General features: G+C 50.0%; 1 protein-coding gene across 1 annotated transcript in view; it reads right to left on the reverse strand.

The window, feature by feature from the left end:
• Nucleotides 1-13530, reverse strand: part of Chrdl2 (chordin like 2) — a 28835-nt gene extending 15305 nt beyond the window's left edge. The window contains exons 1-2 of the mRNA XM_021229477.2: nt 13030-13530; nt 2701-2813 (exon numbers count right to left, since the gene is read on the reverse strand). Coding sequence (XP_021085136.1) covers nt 2701-2813; nt 13030-13111 — 195 coding nt within the window. The 5' untranslated portion in view covers nt 13112-13530. The remainder of the gene's footprint in view (nt 1-2700; nt 2814-13029) is intronic.
• Between the last annotated feature and the right edge of the window lie 5015 nt (nt 13531-18545).

Raw genomic sequence — 18545 nt, forward strand, 5'->3', positions numbered from 1 at the left:
AAGCCACCTCATGCACCAAGGAAGACCCTAGACTTCCTGAGTCCCTCTGGAATCTCTACTTCCCAAGATGGCCAGAGATAACGCCAAGGACTGATCAGAATTGGTTTGAGCTTCAACAGTGACCTCCTAGGGATCCCTCAAGTGTGAAGATGAATTAATCTCAAGAGGCCCTCAGGTGAGAAACCATGTGGACTTTGAGGACGTGTGGTCTCTTGGCTCTTGCTGAAGTGATGGACAGCAGGAGGCAGTGGATCAGGTAGGGTCAGCTTGTGGGTGAAAAGGCAAGGACAAGGCACGTGCAGGGCTCTTCACTGTAGGGTCAGACCCACCATTTTTTGGAGCGGCTGTGTAAATATAGATGACTTCACATCCTGCCCTCAACAACGCTGAAAGGCACTAGCATCCACACTGGGAGCAAAGAATGTCCCAGAGGCTGTCTGAGATCACACAGCAGCTAACCACCATCACCAGGGCCCATGCCTGCCTGGGATACTGAGCATAGACACACAACCAGGATGAGTGACAGTCTTTCTGTTCTCAGACGCCTGCACCCCCAGTGGCTAGAGGTGGACCATACGGCATTAAGAAGCAGGGGCAAGCTAACTTCAGGTGTTGTGTTTACAGCCATGACCAAACCAGGTGGTGTAATTAGAAGACACATTTGGAGACTGTAAGAGAAGCCCTCCTAAAGAGATGACAGTCACATTGTGAAGGGAAAAGCAGCCTATTTCAATGGAGGGAATAGTGAGGATGTCCCAAATGTTGGAGGTTCAGACATCAGGCTGGTGTGGCTGCAGCAGGGCTCAGGTGTATGGAGTTAGAAGATAAGGAGAACTGCTAGAGGGCTGGTCTGGCAGAGTGCTTGCCTAGCATGCATGAAACCCTGGGTTCTATCCCTTGCGCCCCACAAAGTAGGCACAGTGGCACACACTATCACTATCAGAGGCAGAAGGGTCAGAAGTTCAAGATTATTCTCAGATACATTTGAGGTTAGCCTAGGCTACATGAGACCCTGTCGTAAGAAAAAAGTGATTGGATGGTTTTAAGAACGAAGGGACACCATAGCTCTGGGTTCAAGGAAGGCCTTTGTAGCTGCTTCGTGGAGAATGGATTTTGAGAGGGACAGCCGAGAGGCCTGTTGGTGAGCTCGTGCAGCAGTCCGGATGAGAGATGAAGATAGCTTAGATGGTGAGGAGAGGCAATGGTGGAGAGAAATGGAGGCATTCAGACTGCACTGTGGAAATGTGGACGGCGGCTCTTTGGGCTCAGGAAAGGAAACTACATGTGTGAACTCTGGGAAGGAGGCACGAATAAGTGCCAATGGATCACAAAACTTGGCCTTTGTCAACTGGACCATGTGACATGTCTGGAATTTTCTGTTATGGTTTCCTTTCTGTTTTCTGGCTATATTTCATAAAGTTCCTTCTTAAAAGGCTTATTGGCATCAGATGTGCTAAGGATAATAAAAAGGAGGCGGCTGCAGCCATGGGGGATTGTCTTTCCTGTCAGTGTCTGAGCTCTACCTGAAGCTAAGATGGGTGGAACAGTGGGGAGAGAGGGAAGGGCCCAGGAAGGAGTGAGCCCCGCAAGGGAAGTGGAGAGCTCCCCACTCAGGTCTCCTTTGGGGCTCTTCTCTGCCTCTAGAGGCTCTGTCTTAACCATGAATGCCCTCAGAGCTTCTGCCTCCTCCCTCTCTAGGTCTGTGGAGTAAAAGAGGGTGCTGAGGGTCTGAGAGCCAGAAGCCCCAGCACCATCCAGAAAATGAGTTCAAGACATAAACCAGCAGGGCCCTGCTGGCTGAGTGTCCCCTCGCCCCACTCCCCCTGTTCTCCCATCCTCACACCTTCCTGGAGAATTCTGCACCTCACTGGGTTTCTTTATGCTACCCAATTGACTGTGCAAGGCCCAGGACGGTGCTGGGTCGGTGATATGGTTTGGATGTTGAATGCAGGTCCCAGGGTGAAGCTGTTGGGAGGTTCAGTAGATGGGATTTTGTGGGCAGTCCATAGGTCACTGGGGGTGTGCCCTTGTTTGGCTTCCTGGCCACAAAGTAAACAATGTGGTCAATTGACCTTGAACAACACCCTTTAAAGCTGTGAAATGGAGCAAACATGTCTTCTTCATGTTTATTTTCTCAAGTGTGCTGTGGTGATGGAAGGCTTCCTGGTGCAGTTGGGGTAGTAAGAGAGATAGAAATGAAAACAAAGATACGGTCTCTGCCCCATTTGGTTCAGCCTTTGGCTGGATGTGAGACTTACTCTTGGGGGCCTCATAGGAGATGCACATAGTTGTGAACAGTAATGAGGAGACCGAGACAATGATGTTCATGCAAGAAGAGCTCCTTCCAGGCAGGGGGCCTTTACTGTTCCAGGTGAAGCCTTGAAGAACACATATTTGGATCGGCTGAGGTGGAGGAATGTATGTTGAGTCATGGTTAGGTGGAAGACTGGAGGGAATTCCTTGGACACGAAGGAGTGGAAGTCACAGAGGCTTTGCCTCGGCTGGGTGGAGACAGCAAGGCTGGCACCAACACAGACTAGACTAGAAACTAGATCCTCAATCTGCCCAGCCACTACACCACAGCTGCTCATTCTAGGATGATAATTCCTGGGTATCTGGACCTTAAGTCAGGGTGTCCTTCCATCCTCTGGTCTCCCAGACATACTTGACAGAGGTGGCCCAGTTGCCAGAGGGACCTACCTCAGTGCAGGTACATCGCACACAGTATATCGTGCCTTGTGGTTCCAGGTAGGGGTGCCAGCTCTGGCCAGGAGTATATATCTTCTCACCGAAAAGGCAGACTTTGCCTGGGCCTGGCAAGCCAACGAGGGATGTTAGTCTCAGGAGGTTCCAACCCAAAGCCCTGCCTCATCCCTGCTCCCAGAATGTCTGAGTCTGAATCTTAGCTGGACCACACGCTTGCTATTAGGCATGCTGCTGCTCCTCTCTGAGCCTTGGCAGCGTACAGGGCAGTGGGGATTGAGCAATGAAAGGCTTTACAGATCAACACTGTGGTATAAATGGCAGTTCTTATGCATAGTGGTTAATAAGAGGTCCAGAAAGGATGAATTGGATGCTAAGGCCACACAGCAGTTAACACACCAAGTAGGCTAGAAGCCGGGGTCTCCTGGCTCTCAGTGCATTGTTCCTCTGCCCCATACTAACACTCGATTTCTTTCCTTTGTCCCATTTGTCCCTCTCATCTCAGTCTGACACACACACACACACACACACACACACACACACACACACACAGCATCTAACATTCATGTATCATTAAAAATGGCCTTTGTAACCATCCTGAGTGAGGTAACTCAAACCCAGAAAGACAAATAGAGTGTGTACTCACTCATAAGTGGTTACCAGACATAAAGCAAAAGATACCCAGCCTACAATCTTCATAACCCCAAAGAAGCTAGAACCCTCTTCCAGAAACAGATGGAAAAAGACGCAGAAATCCACAACTAACCATTGGACCAAGCTCCTGGAGTACAATCAAAGTGAGGGGGAAGTGATAATATGAACAAAGGAGTCAAGACCATGATGGGGAAACCCACAGAATCAGCTGACCAGAGCTAGTAAGAGATCACTGACTCAGGTCTGACAGATGGGGAACCTGCATAAGACCAAACTAGACTCCCTTAATGTAAGTGACGATGGTGTGACTGGGTCAATATATGAGGCCACTGGCAGTAGGTTCAAGATCTAACTCTAATGCACAAACTGACTTAGTGGAGCCCATGCTGTATGGAGAGATACCTTGCCCAGCCTAGATAAAGGGATGTGGGGGTGGGGGTGGGGGTGGGGAGGTGCCTTGGTCCTGCCTCAGTGAGATGATGGGACAGACTTAGTAGACTTCCTAGGGGAGGCCTTACCCTCTCTGAGGAGCAGATGGGAGGTGAGGGTGAGGAGGGATCAGGAGGAGTGGAGGGAGGGGGAACTGGGATTGGAATGTAAAAAATATATAAATAAATGATCTTTGTACGCCAAGGGGATGGTAGTGGACAAAAGCTTGCTACACAAATGTGAGGGCTGGTGTTCAGATCCTCAGCACCATGTGGAACGTCCCAAAGGTGTGGTAGCCTATCTGGGATTTTAGTGCTGGGGGTGGGTGGCAGAGGACAGGGGATCCCTGGAGAAGTGTGGCTGGCTAGACTAGTGGAAATCTCACTAGACTAGTCAAATCAGCGAGTGCTGGGTTCAAGTAACAGACCCTGCCTCAGTATATAATAAGGTGGGGAAGAATTAAGAATGACACCCAATGTCAGCCTTTGACATCTACATCCGTGCATAGACATCTGTACACATACACATGCACATACACAACATGAACTCAACACACACACAACATGAACACAACACACACACACACACACACACACAGAGACAGAGAGAGAGAGAGAGAGAGAGAGAGAGAGAGAGAGAGATCATCTTTGTTACTTCCCTGAGTCACCTTAATGACTGTGCATCTGTTGTTAACAGGTACGTGGATTGTTTCTCAGAATGACTGAAACACTGGCTTGTGTTTGAGATGGGTTAGCTGCCCCTCCTACTCCCCTAAAGCCTCCACCTCTTCTTTAATTTCTAACCTGTCATTGTCACCTCACTTTCTTCCTACCTCTTGGCTGGCCCAGAGTCAGGCTTCCCATTTCAACATGGCTACTCAGGCTCACTATGGTTCTTGCCCTGTCTCTACCAGCTCTCATTATGCAGCCATCCTGGGATCTTCAGCCCCAAGTGGATATGGCATTCTTGTAGGAAAACTCTAGCTCTTCTTTTCACAAGAAACGGGGAGGGCCCACCAGAGCGAAGTGCCTCCATACTGAAACATGGGGATTGAACCCTGCATTTATTCTCTGTGCTGTGTTACTTAAGGGGAGCTGGGTAAGTAGCTCAACTGGCAGAGAGTGCTTGCCCAGCATACACAAAACCTTGGGTTTGGTCCTTTCCTCGCATCCTTTAAGTCAGGCCTGGAGGCAGAGGTCTGTAACTCCAGCACTCTGAAGGTGGGGAAAGAAGATAAGAAGTTCAGGGTCATCCTCAACTGTATATGAGTTTGAGGACAACCTGGGATACATGAGACCCTGTGTGGAAAAGTCGATGATTTCCTAAACGTTGTGTGAGAATTAACTGCTGTAATACTTGCTTAGCTTTCTTACTGGGGGCCAAGGAGGACGTTAGGAACACCCAGCTTAGCTTTCTCCCTATGGGCCATGGAGGACCTTAGGAACATACTACTTAGCTTTCTCACTGGGGGCTATGAAGGACCTTAGGAACACACAGCTTAACTTTTTCCCTACCTGTTTCCCACCAACCTACTGTGGAGGGTGGCACCAGACAGCAGGTCCTATCCCCCATGAGCCAGCAACTCCTGGCTGGCTTGTCTTGCCCATATCAAATGACCTGTGTTTATCTCTCAGCCTCCCCTGGCAGAGGGTGGAACACAGGCCCAGCTGGGGTGCTGGCTAGAGCCAGTCTGACTCTCCAAGGAGTGAATAATGTCTTTCTTTCTCAGTCTCCTCCCCCAACAAGGGAGGGGTGATTGCAACACCATGACTACCTTAGGTCTCAGTCAGTTGTTGAAGAAACTGTGTCCTACCTTCCTTGGGGCAGTTCTAAAGCCTTGGGCTTCCCTGCCAATTGGCATGCCTTCCCTTCCCTGCCTGCTCAGAGTATGAGGACAGGAGCCACTCAGTCAGGGCTCCTCCCTGCCACCAACATGCTTGGCAGAAGCTGAGTTTGTGGGGGGCCTGGCAGGAGGCCTTTGGTGGCCACGGACTCCACCCTACCATGCCCTCTAAGGTGCCTGGAGCGCTCTCTTCCTCTAGGGAGGTGCGTGCCCAAGGCCACGTGAAAACCAGGAGAAGAGGAGACTGCCAAGCACAGTCACCCTGGTTCCAGTGACCCTGGCACCAGCACCAGCTCCTGTCCAAGGTTGTTGGCAGAAGTGTTCACTCCCAAAGCTGTGAGCACACGAGGTGACATTCAGAAACATCTTACCTTCTCTGAGCCTCAGTTTCCCCATATGAAAGATACACAGGGGTAGGCTATGGTCTCCAGAGGTTTCCCCCATACTCTATGAATCCATGATTTCAAGTTTTCTAAGATTCAAGACTTGAGAGTTGCACATTTGTAGAGGCCTACATTTCATTACACCATGAAGCTTCTAATGGGCTTGTTTGATGCTGTGGATATGAGATGGATTGACTACTCCACAGTTCTTTGATGTTCTGATGGCTGCATCCCAGGTTCTCAGGATCTCCAATGCAGATTAGGATGCAGTTCTGGGAGCCACTGGGGTCAACCCTGGGTTCACTTGAGAAGGAGGCAGTGTGCTCTTCACACTCCCTCCCTTTGTCCTCCACAGCCTTCTCTCTCCTCTCCTAGCCCAGCTTCTTCTCGCCCATCACCAATTCTCATCCACTCACCTGTGCTCAGCCTCTTCTCAACCATCACCAATTTGTATTCACCCACCTGGGCCCAGCTCTCTCTCCATCTAGAAATAAGCATGTCTTAATTTCTAAAACCTTCTGTTGTCCCAGAGGTCAGGGCTTAAATAACAGATTTGGCTTTTATTTGAAGCTCAAGTAGAGCAAAGCTACTTAAGTATCCCACGACCAATTCTGCATCTGTTCAGTGGGACTTGTAATATACTATGCCCAGGCTATTCTAGGATTAAGTCGGATCCTACATGCGCCATGCTTACTGTCAGACACACATTACAATATATGTTCATTTAAGTAGTGCATAAGACCAGACTGACAAAAGCCAGATCCGTGTGCTGGCTCTACACTTCCTTAACAGTCTATTTCTCACGGTATTTATTTCCAGAGTTCTCAGGTCATGAATATCATAGTTCCCCAGAGGTTCCTTGTTCATGATGCTCCTGGTCCCTTCTATCTTCACTCAAAAGCCAATCCTGTCTCCCTTAGTATCATCATTGTCTAAATGAACTCAGTTTGGGGTGCAGAGCTGAAAGTGCTCAGAAGGTTGGGCAAAGAATGGGAAGGCAGGAATAAGAGCTCTGGCTGGGGAAGGAGAGATGGAAGCTCATGATGGGGCCTTGGGGTCAACAGAGCAAAGGGCAGCTGTGGGAATTATTAACTGGTTTGAACAAGTGTCACTGTGGGCCATGGGAGTTGAAAAGCAATTGGAGGGCCAGTGGGCAAGGGATCAAGAAAGAGTTATGGCTGTCACCCTGGTGAGACAGTACCATAGCTGGACCTAAAGGGAAGCAACAGGTACACATTGAAGAAGCTCATTTGTAGGTTCCAATGGCAGGCTATAGAGCAGGATGGATGGAGAGGGCAGAGGAGCAATCAAGGAGGGGATGGAGGTCAGGGTACATGTGATGTCAGGGTAGCCCAGAACCATCTGCAAGGCAGGGGAGAAGTACAGTAGCCGGAGGCATCTGGCAACACGAAAGTTAGCAGAGTGACAGCAAGTGATCACAGGGGTTGTAGCTCCTGGGCAGGGGTCAGAAAATGACATATCAGTGACAGCAGGGCACTTGGCACCATATGTAGTGAGTGTCATTATCATTAGTGACCTGAGAAAGCTTCCTGATATTCACTGATTTGTGACCGGATCTCAAGTCTTATACCAGAGGGAGAGAGACAGAGACAGAGAGACAGAGAGAGAGACAGAGAGAGATATGCAGAGATAGACAGGCACACACACACACACACACACACACACACAGGCCAAGGCAGTGGGGTGGGGTGGGAGGGTGGGAGGTGGGGGGTGGGAAGAGACACCAAGCAGGATCTTGGAAGTGTTAGCAAGGATTTGGAGCCACCTGCAAAGGCACAGAGGCTGGAGTGTCTATAGCTAGGACAGAGAGGACCCTGAGAGGAGGTCTGAGGGGTGCTAGCCCCCCACCCCAGGAAGCACCTGCCTCCATAGGGCACACCTAGGCTCCTTGCCTACTTTGACAGACTGAAAGCACTTGAACTTAGCTTATCTGATCTCAATTCAGGGCAGCAGTATTTTCCAGACAGACTTCAGATGGTCCCAGGTCACCCACCAGGCTGTCCCTGAGCTGGCTGCCAGATACATTTTTAACCACTACTGTTTGTGGTGACCCTGTTTTCAGTCTACTCTTGCTGAATCTCTCACTCATCACTTAAAGGCCCCCCTCCTCCGCCTGGAACACACTGCCAGTGTTTGACCAGCACCCCTTCTTTCAAAACACAGTTTACATGCCACTGCTCCCACAAAGCCACCCCAATCCTGCAGGACCCTGGCTTCACCTTCAGGACAATGGTTACAATGTGGTTGGAATTCTTATCGCCATGAACTGGAAGCACTTGTTGAGTGGGTTTGGCTTCTATACCTGACTGTGTGAGAGGAAGGAATGGACGTTGACCCTCTGCCTGGTGCAGAGCCTGTGTAGAGTTAGTGCTTGCTGCATGAATGAATGCATGGGTGGATAAAGTTAACAGACGGGAGGATGCGCTATAGCGGAAGCACCAGTAGTGGTCTTTAATCCCGGAAACTTCTCTCCTTAACAACAACAACAACACACCATTATTACATGGAAGGGTGACAAGGCCCTTTCAACAGGTATGATGTGCCGCATCACAAGAATTAACCTCCCCTTCCAGCTCTTGGCTACTGTCTCCCAAAACCACCTGCCAAACCAAAGAACACAGTGTACACAATGGTCAGGAGCGTGGGGCCGCTGAGGGCACAGATGACTCCCTGATCTTTATGAGCAAGCCAACACTCCTCAAATGTGCCCCTCCCGGTGCACCCCACAGTCTGACCCAAACATTCATGCAATGATAAAAGTCCCATGGGGGGGGGCAAGTCTAGGGTGGGTAGCGTGCCTAAGGCTCTTCCGGTAGCAAACAGAAAAGAAAGCAGCTTCTGGGGAGGCTGGAGGAGGCCGTGGAAACACTCCAGGAGGTGCAGGGAGAGGACAGAGAGGGCTGGAATAGTAGTAAGAACTCAGAAAATCTGAGTAAGCCAGACTGCCCAGGAATGATCGCGTTCGGATCCCATTGGTACCCATACAGTAGTATTTTATTCACACAGACTCACTCCCCTCTAAGACATAAGCCTTGCCTAGGGCTGTGGCTCCCCTTAAGGGAGGCCTCTTAACAGAATTCCAAGAAATGCCTCAGTGGCCAAGCTGCACAAGCTAGCAAAAGGGATACATACACTTCTTTGAACACAACTCTTTTCATCTGAGCACAGCAGAATGTTTAGACATAGGACTTCCAAGGACAGAGTCACTGAGCCAGGAAGGACATCTCTATTGCCTATCAGAGAGAGCTGCCCACATTCTAGTTCGAGTGAGGATATACACTTAGATTCATAGACTCCTAGAAAGTTAGGAACTCAGACTATGTCCAATCCCCTTATTCTAGAGATAGCGACCCCTCCAGTGAGGGAGGAATCAGGACTTGCCAGAGATCCTAGATGTGTCCCAGCACAGACTCCACAGTCATTCTGTAGCTCTGGAGAGGATGCTTATTGAGATGCCCGTCCAAGAGACAGGACCAGAAGAAACGGCTTCAATTTGCAAGCGAAAGGACTCAGCTGATACACAGTGAAGAATTCCTGAGTACAACAACAGGCAACAGGCTTGGGTACTGCCCAGAACGGTGCCTAACCGTTGTGCTGCGCTCCCAGGGACATCACAATCACACCACTCCTCCTCTTTGGGAGTTCCAGATACTCAAGGTCCTTTTCTCTGAGCCGGCGCCATGGCCATCGGCTGAGGGAACTTGAGAGGCCAGCCCTGGAACAGGTGCAACAACTGTAACAACTGCGCAGCTGTCTCGGGCATGCTGCCTGGTGCCAGTGAGTGAGACAGAGACCTCTACTGGTGGGAGCAGGGAGGTGCGGAACCTCGTGGTTAGAGACCCAGACACAGGGCCTGCTCAAGGCCGAACTTGAGGCATTCCCTTACCTGCTACTCACCCAGTCATGCACATCTGGACAGATGGATAGAGATGTGATTAAGTTGGACAGCAGGGCAGGATTACATATTGTAGTATCCCAGATACATCTTTCCCTAAACCCCCCCCACTGTTCACCTATTCCTCCCCACAGTACAGAATACTTACACTCTCCCAACGCCCACTGGCAAAGTCAAATGGACTCAGGATGCAAATGAGGACATCTTAGAGAAAGGCAGTTAATGCTACCATGGTCCTCAAACATCACCCATTTAAGGGCGAGCATCTGACCTCAAAGGTGGCAGAGGCAGGCAGGGAAGGACCCAGTGCCTGAGATCACATTTGGCACCAGGGGAAAGGCAAGCTCTGGGGCCCTGAGTTTCTGCGGGTGAGCTTGCCTTTGGACCCACGCCACATCTAAGGAACTGCCCTTTTGTCCAGGCCTGCTTCTGGGGTCTGAGAGTCCATCAACTGGGAACCAAAGCCCCAATTCCCAGACATAACCCCCTGAGGGCTGATGTCTTACTTGGTAATCAGCTCTCTCCTGAAGGTAATATGGGAGAGAAACCCGAAGCGAGTTAGTTTGCAGAGAGAAGCGAGCACTAGAGAAGGCACTGGAGATGAGTACAGGGATGAATGGGGCCACTTCTGGGTCACAGAGGGGGTGAGTGACAGATGTGACTCCACTGGGACTGCGGTCAGCACCAGTCAGAACCAGGCCAGAGCCTCCAGCCTGTGCGATGACTCCAGCCTCAGGTGGAACTGTGGTTCAGTAGTGAGGGCTGGACAGTCAGGGCTCAGCTAACGGCCTAATCGAGACTCGGTATGGATCTGTGGGTGGAAGTAGAGCCAAAGGGAGAATAAATAATCTTTGCTGAGCCCTTGGACTTCAACTAAGGAGTGTGCCAAACTCCCCAATCACAGACCCCGGCAGCCACCTTGGAAGTCTATCCCTTGGGCTTCAACTAAGGAGTGTGCCAAACTCCCCAATCACAGACCCCGGCAGCCACCTTGGAAGTCTATCCCTTGGGCTTCAACTAAGGAGTGTGCCAAACTCCCCAATCACAGACCCCGGCAGCCACCTTGGAAGTCTATCCCACACACACCTGAGAACACCCATCTGTCGGCACCATTTGTAAAAGCACTTTAGACGTCACCAGGAGACATCACACACACCACACGCTTAAGATGTCTCTTACACTAAGAGAAGGCTTTTCCCACGAGACCTTAAAATAGGATAGTGGCTGAAGACTTGAAGTATGACGACAAAATTCACAGAGCAACGGCACCAATATACATGAGGCTCAGAGACAGGCAAAGTGTCCTAACTCACACGACCAATAAGTGACAGATCTGGAGTTAGGATATGGGTCTCTGTTCCTTTCTCCGTGGCTCTGCAGTAGTCATCTTAACTCTAAAAACAGGTGATTTGATTGATAGACACAGAAGAGAAAGCCCTTTCCAGCCTTGACAACACCAGGATCTCAGTGCTCCTCCCTGACCGCCAGGTCACCTCAACCTTAGTGCCGGTTATTTTCTTGAGAGTCTGGGGCTCTGTATTTGCAAGGCTATGGGGGATATAGCATCCTGCAGAGCCTGGTGGCAGATATGGACTAGAAGACCAGTGCAGGCATGGGGAGGTCAGAAAGGGAGTGGGTCACCAGGCAGAGGTGACCTCGATGCTCTGAAGGGCTGGTGCTCATGGCAGGTAAAGGGGGCTTTGAGTAGCCTCTGAGCCATCAGAGTGGACCTCCCAGAGCAATGGTATGGGGAAGGGAGCTGCAGGATCAAGGCCAAGGTCAGGAGGCACTGAGATCCTCTGAGACTAAGTCTCTCCCAGTGGACAAGCAGGCAGGCTAGGAGGAAAGCCTCGAGGCTGGAGGAGGGAGGGGCGACATTTACTGAGTACTTGGCATTCTGCTAGGTGTTTGAAAGCATTGCTCCCATTCATCCTTCCCCAAACCCTCCTGACCTTGGCTAGCAGCTCTCCTTTGCAGAAGCTCGCAGAAGTTTGAAGAGGGACACAGGCATAAGAGGCAGAGTCAAGGCTTGAACCCAGTCCCCAACACTCTCTGTTTCTGTTCACGAGGACGTCTATGGATCTCAGCCACAGGCAGACTAGGGAACATCAGACAGACATGCAAACTTCCCCTCACCAGCTTTACAAAGCCATGAGCAGACTGAAGCAGGGCGACCGGCAAAGCTGAGCTGTGGCCATAGAAAGAAGGCTCTCACCCAGGAGATGGGCGGCTTCGAGCAACGCTCTGCTCCTGAGGCCTGAGGCAAACCACTCCCCTCATTGGCCTCTGTTTCTTTATCAAGGGAGTTCAGAAGGGACTACCAGCTTAAGGGGGGCAGTAAGGAAACTGGGACTGTGGGTCTACATAACCTGCTTGAGGTTCCATTGTTTTTGCAGAGGAAACTCTGGGGTTAGGCTGCTGATAACACTTTGGGGAAACTACCTCTCAACATCCCTATGCAAGTCGCCCCGCCTGCTCCCTGTCATTTAATACTCATAACGGTTTTAAGAGCCTCACATTTTATAGATTAGAAAAGAGACTGTGAGGTGCCTTCCGTGTCTGACTCCACCGGATGATATTTAATGGGGCCAGGAAGATGAAAATCCTCATCTAGTTCACCATGTCCCGCTGTCTTCCAGAGCCGCACAGCCCACATCAGGGCGCCTTCCAGACACTGTGAGGCAGGATTTGGAATTGGAGTCCTCCCTTTGCCCTAAGTTTACTCATCTGTTAAATGTGAATGATGACACCTTCCCTGCGGTATTGTGAGCATCAAAAAAGATCAAGGACTAGAGAAGTCACCTCACTGTGCTCATCTTTCTGCCCCAGAGCTCTTTCTACACAACAGCCTTTCTGTCTTCCTCACACTCCTTTCCTGCCCTGCCCTAGGGCAGGCAGCAGCCCCCGGTGTGGACCTTGCCACGCCCTTGTCTTCCCCAAGACTCACCAGCCCACACTGGTCGTGGACCACTCTTGCCACACAGGTGCTGTCTGGATGAATTCACAAGTTACCAGTCCCCAGGTCTTAACACCGTCCAGGAGCATCCCAGTGGTCCGCATCCCTCCCCTGCCTGCCCAGACTCTGCTTGGTTTCTACTTACGGGCTCGGGCTTGCGAGTCCAAGGGGAACCAGAACATCAGGAGTCCCAGCAAAGAGGAGAGGATTCTCACCCCCGGAACCATCCTTCCTTGTCCCAAGGTCAGATAACCCCGGGATGAGCCGGGAGAAAGTAAGATTCTGAGAGGAACACAAGTAAGTCCCCAGGACCAAGTAGGACCGCTGTCTGAGAAGTCAGAAAAGCAAAGATGAAGAGGAGCCAAGGACAGGAGAGGTCTCAGGTGGGAGTGAGAGGACCGTAGGAAGGGGGCGAGGAGAAAGGGGAGATGGAGAGATGGGGAGATGAAGAGTTAGAGGAAAAGAGATGGCAGAAATGGAGAAGATGCTAGCTAGAGAGCCGGTGTCTGCGGGGCGCGCGGCTCTCGGGACTCAGTGCTGGGGTGGCGCTGGCTGGCGGCGGCGCTGCGGTGCGAGGTCCAGCACCCTCCTGGGGAGCGATGGGACGGCAGGACCCTCGGCGGCGGCGCAGGGGAGGCTGAGCGCAGCCGCTGTGCACGCCTCGGGCGCCAGACGCCGCGCTCGGGCGCATTTGTACTTTGCCGCGGGAAGCTTGCAGCCCCGGGCCGGCCTAGCGCTGGCGCCTCCTCTGAGGCACCGCGAGCTCGTGGATTGGCCACCCGAGAAACAAGCCCATTTCCCCCCGCCCCTCTCGTGCGGGGCTCGGAACCTCTGCTCCAGGCGAGGCGCCGAGTGGAGACGAGGGGGCTGGGGAGGGGGAAGGGGCCACTCGCGCACTGGGTTTTAACCCCTGTCTCCCCGCGGTACCTAGCCTGAGTCGGTTGGAGTTGGAGTGGGGAAGGACACAGCACGGGTCTGGGCAAGCTCAGGACTGGGTGCTTGGTGGGGAGTGCAGAAACACTTGCCTTTCTTAACGCAGTTTGTGGTCTTGAGCATACCACCTGGGAGGCAGACTTTCTGCCCAGCACGAAAATGATGGTGAATTCAGCCCACCACTCTGCATGTGCCAGTGACAGCCCTTTGCCAGAGCCTTGTCTTTTCACCAGAAGGTGGGCACCCTCACACTGACCCAGAACCCCAGCAGCGCAGGCAGGCTGTGTTTCCAGACCTCATGATTAATGAGCTCCAGAACTAACAGGGCACTAAGAAGAGAACCAGCTCTCTCCACACCAGAGCGCCCAGCTCTGCAGTGAATGCGCAGACTCAAGGTCCTGGTCCCGTCCACACCTTGCTGGGCTTCTCTTGCATGGCTACCAGAGTCTTGGGGAGACCAGGAGATGGTAAGAAAGAAGAGATGGCAGACCACACCCACTCTGATGGAGAATCTGATTTGCAGGTTCTGACAGTGCCTGGCAGGTTTAAGGCCACCTCCCCTTCATCTGTGTTGTCACCTCTCCTCACCAGGTGAGCAATGGGAGGAACCAATGACCCAGAAGGCCCCTTCCAAAGGCTTTCAGAATGAACACAAAGACGAACTCCCTCCAATACTCCTCAGACTTTACTTCTCCCCGAAAACTGGCCGTCTCTCCTCGCACTGGGGTGAAGGGTTAAGTGCACCGCTTTCCTCTGTCTTTGGTAATGTGCGCTCTGTACCTATCTTGATGCCTTAGGTTGCAAGAGGTGGGGCTGATTGAGTTACCTAAACCCTTACCAATCACTCACCTCCCCAAAGTGCTTGTGCGTTTTCATACCTCTGTATCTCTATGCACGTCCTCCTTCTGCTAGATCAGTTTCATTTGCTTCTCCATCTTGGACCTTGACCAAAACAGGCCAGCGCTTTCTGAGTTTCATCCCGGCTCCTGACTTGCCAAGTTACCCCAGCTGGCTTCACCGATCCTCCTGCCTCAGCCCCCTAGTGACTAGGAAAATAAGTCTGCACGGCTGTGCTGGAAGTTGCTGTGACCTTGGGCTGCTTCTTTTTGCACGGTGCTTTTCCTGTGTTCACACTTGGGAACTACCATGTGCACACCTGTGTATGCTGGTGCACATGCCCCTGCACTTGCATAGTATGGCCAGACGGGGGCAGCTGTTGTCTCACTTTCTACCTTATTTGACACAGTGTGTATCTGCTTTAGCCCCAGCAGCCAGCGAGTAGGATCCTTCCATCCCTGCTCACAACAGACAGCACTGGGGTGACAGTTTTGAACGGCTATACCCAGCATTATTATTATTATTATTAGTAGTAGTAGTAGTAGTAGTAGTAGTAGTAGTAGTAGTATGTGAGTCCTAGGGATTTGAACCCAGGGCCTCATGTTTGCCCAATAAGTGCTCTTACCCACTAGGTCATGTCCCTAGCTCCCCATTTTCACTTATGATCTTCCTGCTTTCGCCTCTAAGTGCTGTGGCTATAGGGATCACTATCCCACTCAGCTAGAGATAGGACAAAGCTTCCTGCAAGCTAGGTGGGCACTCTAACTTAGCTACACCATCTCTGGGGACTTCATTGACTTCTCCCAGGCAAGATTTATTTATTTATTTATATTTGTTTTGGTGGAGTTGGGGATCAAATGTAGGGTCTTCTACATGCTAGGTAAGGGTTCTAGTAAATGGTCAACCTTTGTGTGGAGTGTATTTATTTGCATTTTCAGCATGCACTGTGAGAGGTGCCCTTTTCACTTTTATAGTCATTTTGGCACAAACTTTTGCTACACAATGACACTGAATAAACATGGCTGAATGAATGTATGAGTAAGAGCAAGCATGATTTCAAAAGACATTACTCTTTCATCTGAATTCATGAAGCACCCAGTGGCCTCGACCTTAATCACTAAGAAACACACGTGTTCGGTGCTAGAGTTCTTGCTGAGCATGTGAAAGGCCTTTGCTTTTACCTCAGCGCACATTACTACAGTCTGCTTTTAAGGGTCACCCCAGTCCTTAAAACCCTAGTGCTTTAACAGTCTCCAATCTCTTAACTGTAGGCTCCCAGGAGCATCCTTCCAACATATTATGGTGCCGAGTAGACATTCTTATTCCAAGGGGGGGGGGTGCAAAAGCAAAGGAGAAATCACAACAAAGCACAACCAAACCCAACAGAGAAACCAACCAACCCTGCAACTCCAAAGACCACTGTCTGAAATTTTCTGGACTCCAGAGAGCTTGGGTAGCAAAGCCCTTTGAGGAATATTTCATTTTTTAATGTCCCATGACTTTAATATGACAATATAGATTTATAACGTTTGATCAGTAATTTTATCTCAATTGATGTTACATTCCATGATAAAGAAGTAAAAGGAAGACAATCACAAATACCAACAATGTGTTTGCAAATAATTCCTAACAAGTAGGACAAAGACATTCATGTCAATTACAGTCTTTTGTCTGTAACTGGTCACATGGCCTTAGCAGGTATTTAAAAGCTCATCAGCTACTGTTCACGCTGTACTTCCTCTACTCTTAGCAAGCACTCTAGTGAGTCTTGCTTCTAACCTGGAGGGGTGAAATAATACTTTCGTTCAAAGGCTCTGGTCCTGCTGTATCATGTCTGGATTGGATTGTTGTAGCTTCGCATTTGGCCTGAACCATGGGACATGGCAACACCAAGATCCCTGAAGGAATTCTTGCACTACAAACATGCTCTTCCTGCCCTCATTATGAAGAAGCAACCCAATTCTTTCCGGGTAGTCTGGATCAACCAGCCCTCCTAACATTGTTGGTCCTTTCTTAGTTGACTCAAGGACACCAGGAGCCCCAAATGGCTGGCTCTTCACTCCAGTTCAATGAAATTTTGTTGGCCCTCCTGACAGAAGAATTTCTCCATTTAAAAACAAAACTTCAAGGCTTGCAAAGCATGAGGTCGTGGCAACAGGAAGCAAACAGTTTTCCTAATAGGCCATTAGGGGCGATTGTGAGTGGAATCACTGCCATTTCTTCCCCCTTGATTCCTGGGTCTATGAATCCTGACTGTAGGAGAAACAGTACTATATATTGGACACTGACTCAAAGCATATACAGACTTCTGGAGAACCCTGCCCAATTCCTCCAGGCTATTATCACCCAACTGTCACTTTAACTGTATATTTTTATATTATTTTTTAATGATGATTATTATTTTATGTGTATGTATGTCTGTGTACCATGTGTACATATGATTCCCAGGGAGGCCAGTTAAAAGGTTGTATCTCTCTCTCTCTCTCTCTCTCTCTCTCTCTCTCTCTCTCTCTCTCTCTCTCTCTCTCTCTCTCTTTGGTTTTTCGAGACCGGGTTTCTCTATGGCTTTGGAGGCTGTCCTGGAACTAGCTCTTGTAGACTAGGCTGGTCTCGAACTTACAGAGATCCACCTACCTCTGTCTCCCCAGTGCTGGGATTTAAAGGCGTGTGCCACCACCGCCAGGTTGGTTGGATCTCTTGGAACTGGAGTAACAGCCAGATGTGAACCACACTTTGGGTGCTGGGAATCAAGCCTAGGTCTTCTGGAAGAGCAGCCAGTGCTCTTAATTGCTGGGTCATCTCTCCATCCTAGCTGCGTCTTTAAAAGGCCATTTCACCATTGTATCAAGGTAACTCCTTCAGGATAGTGGATGGCATGGTAAGGCCAGTGAATTCCATGAGCCTTTGCTGCACTTCCTTAGCTGTGAAGTGGATTCCTGGTTAGGAGCAATGCCATGTAGAATATCATGATAATGGATAAGCCATGTCATGTGTTCACAGATGGTAGTTTTGACAGAGGCATTATATGCAGGCAAGGAAAGCTCATAACTAGAATAAGTTATCTATTCCAGTAAGGTCAAAGTACTGTCCCTTCCACAAGGAAGTGGTCCAGTGTAGTCCATCTGCCATCATGTTGCTGGCTGGTCACTCCAGAAAATGATGCCATATCTAGGGCTCTGTATTGGTCTCTGTTGCTGGTAGATATGACATTCAGAAGCAGCCATAGTCAAGTGATCCTTAGTAAGTGGAAGTCCATGTTGTTGAGCCCATGCATAACTCCATCTCTGCTGCCATTGCTATTTGTTCATGGGCCCATTGGACAATAACAGGAATGGCTAGAAAGAGAATCATAGTGTCCACAGAATGGGTCATCCTATCCTTGACTATTAAACTCTTTCTCTTCTGAAGTCATCTTTTGATTAGCATTTATATTGGACACAATTATCTTCACACTCTTCTACCATTTAGAGAGATCCATCCACACACTTCTTCCCCAAATGTCTTTCTCACTAATTTCCCAATCATGCTCCTTCTAAATCCCTAACCATCTAATCAATCCATTGTCTACAGCCCATGGATCAGTGAAAAATAACTTACCTGTCCATTTCTCTGTCGAAGCAAACATACAGATATGTTAGTTCACTGCCAAGTTCTGCCCACTGTAAAGACTTTTCCCCAGTGTTCTTTATGATTGATGCCTGCATGGCACACAGAATCACCAGTAGCCAGGTGTAGTGGCTCACACCTTTAATCCCAGCACTTGGGAGGCAGAGGCATATAGATCTCTGAGTTCATGGTCAACCTAGTCTATAGAGTGAGTTCCAGGACAGCCAGAGCTGCATGGTGAGACCCCATGGGGGGGGAGGAATAGCCAGCAAGCCAGGTTCTAGT

The sequence above is a fragment of the Mesocricetus auratus genome, unplaced genomic scaffold (genome assembly GCF_017639785.1).
Source record: "Mesocricetus auratus isolate SY011 unplaced genomic scaffold, BCM_Maur_2.0 Super-Scaffold_4256, whole genome shotgun sequence".
Taxonomy (NCBI): Eukaryota; Metazoa; Chordata; class Mammalia; order Rodentia; family Cricetidae; genus Mesocricetus; species Mesocricetus auratus.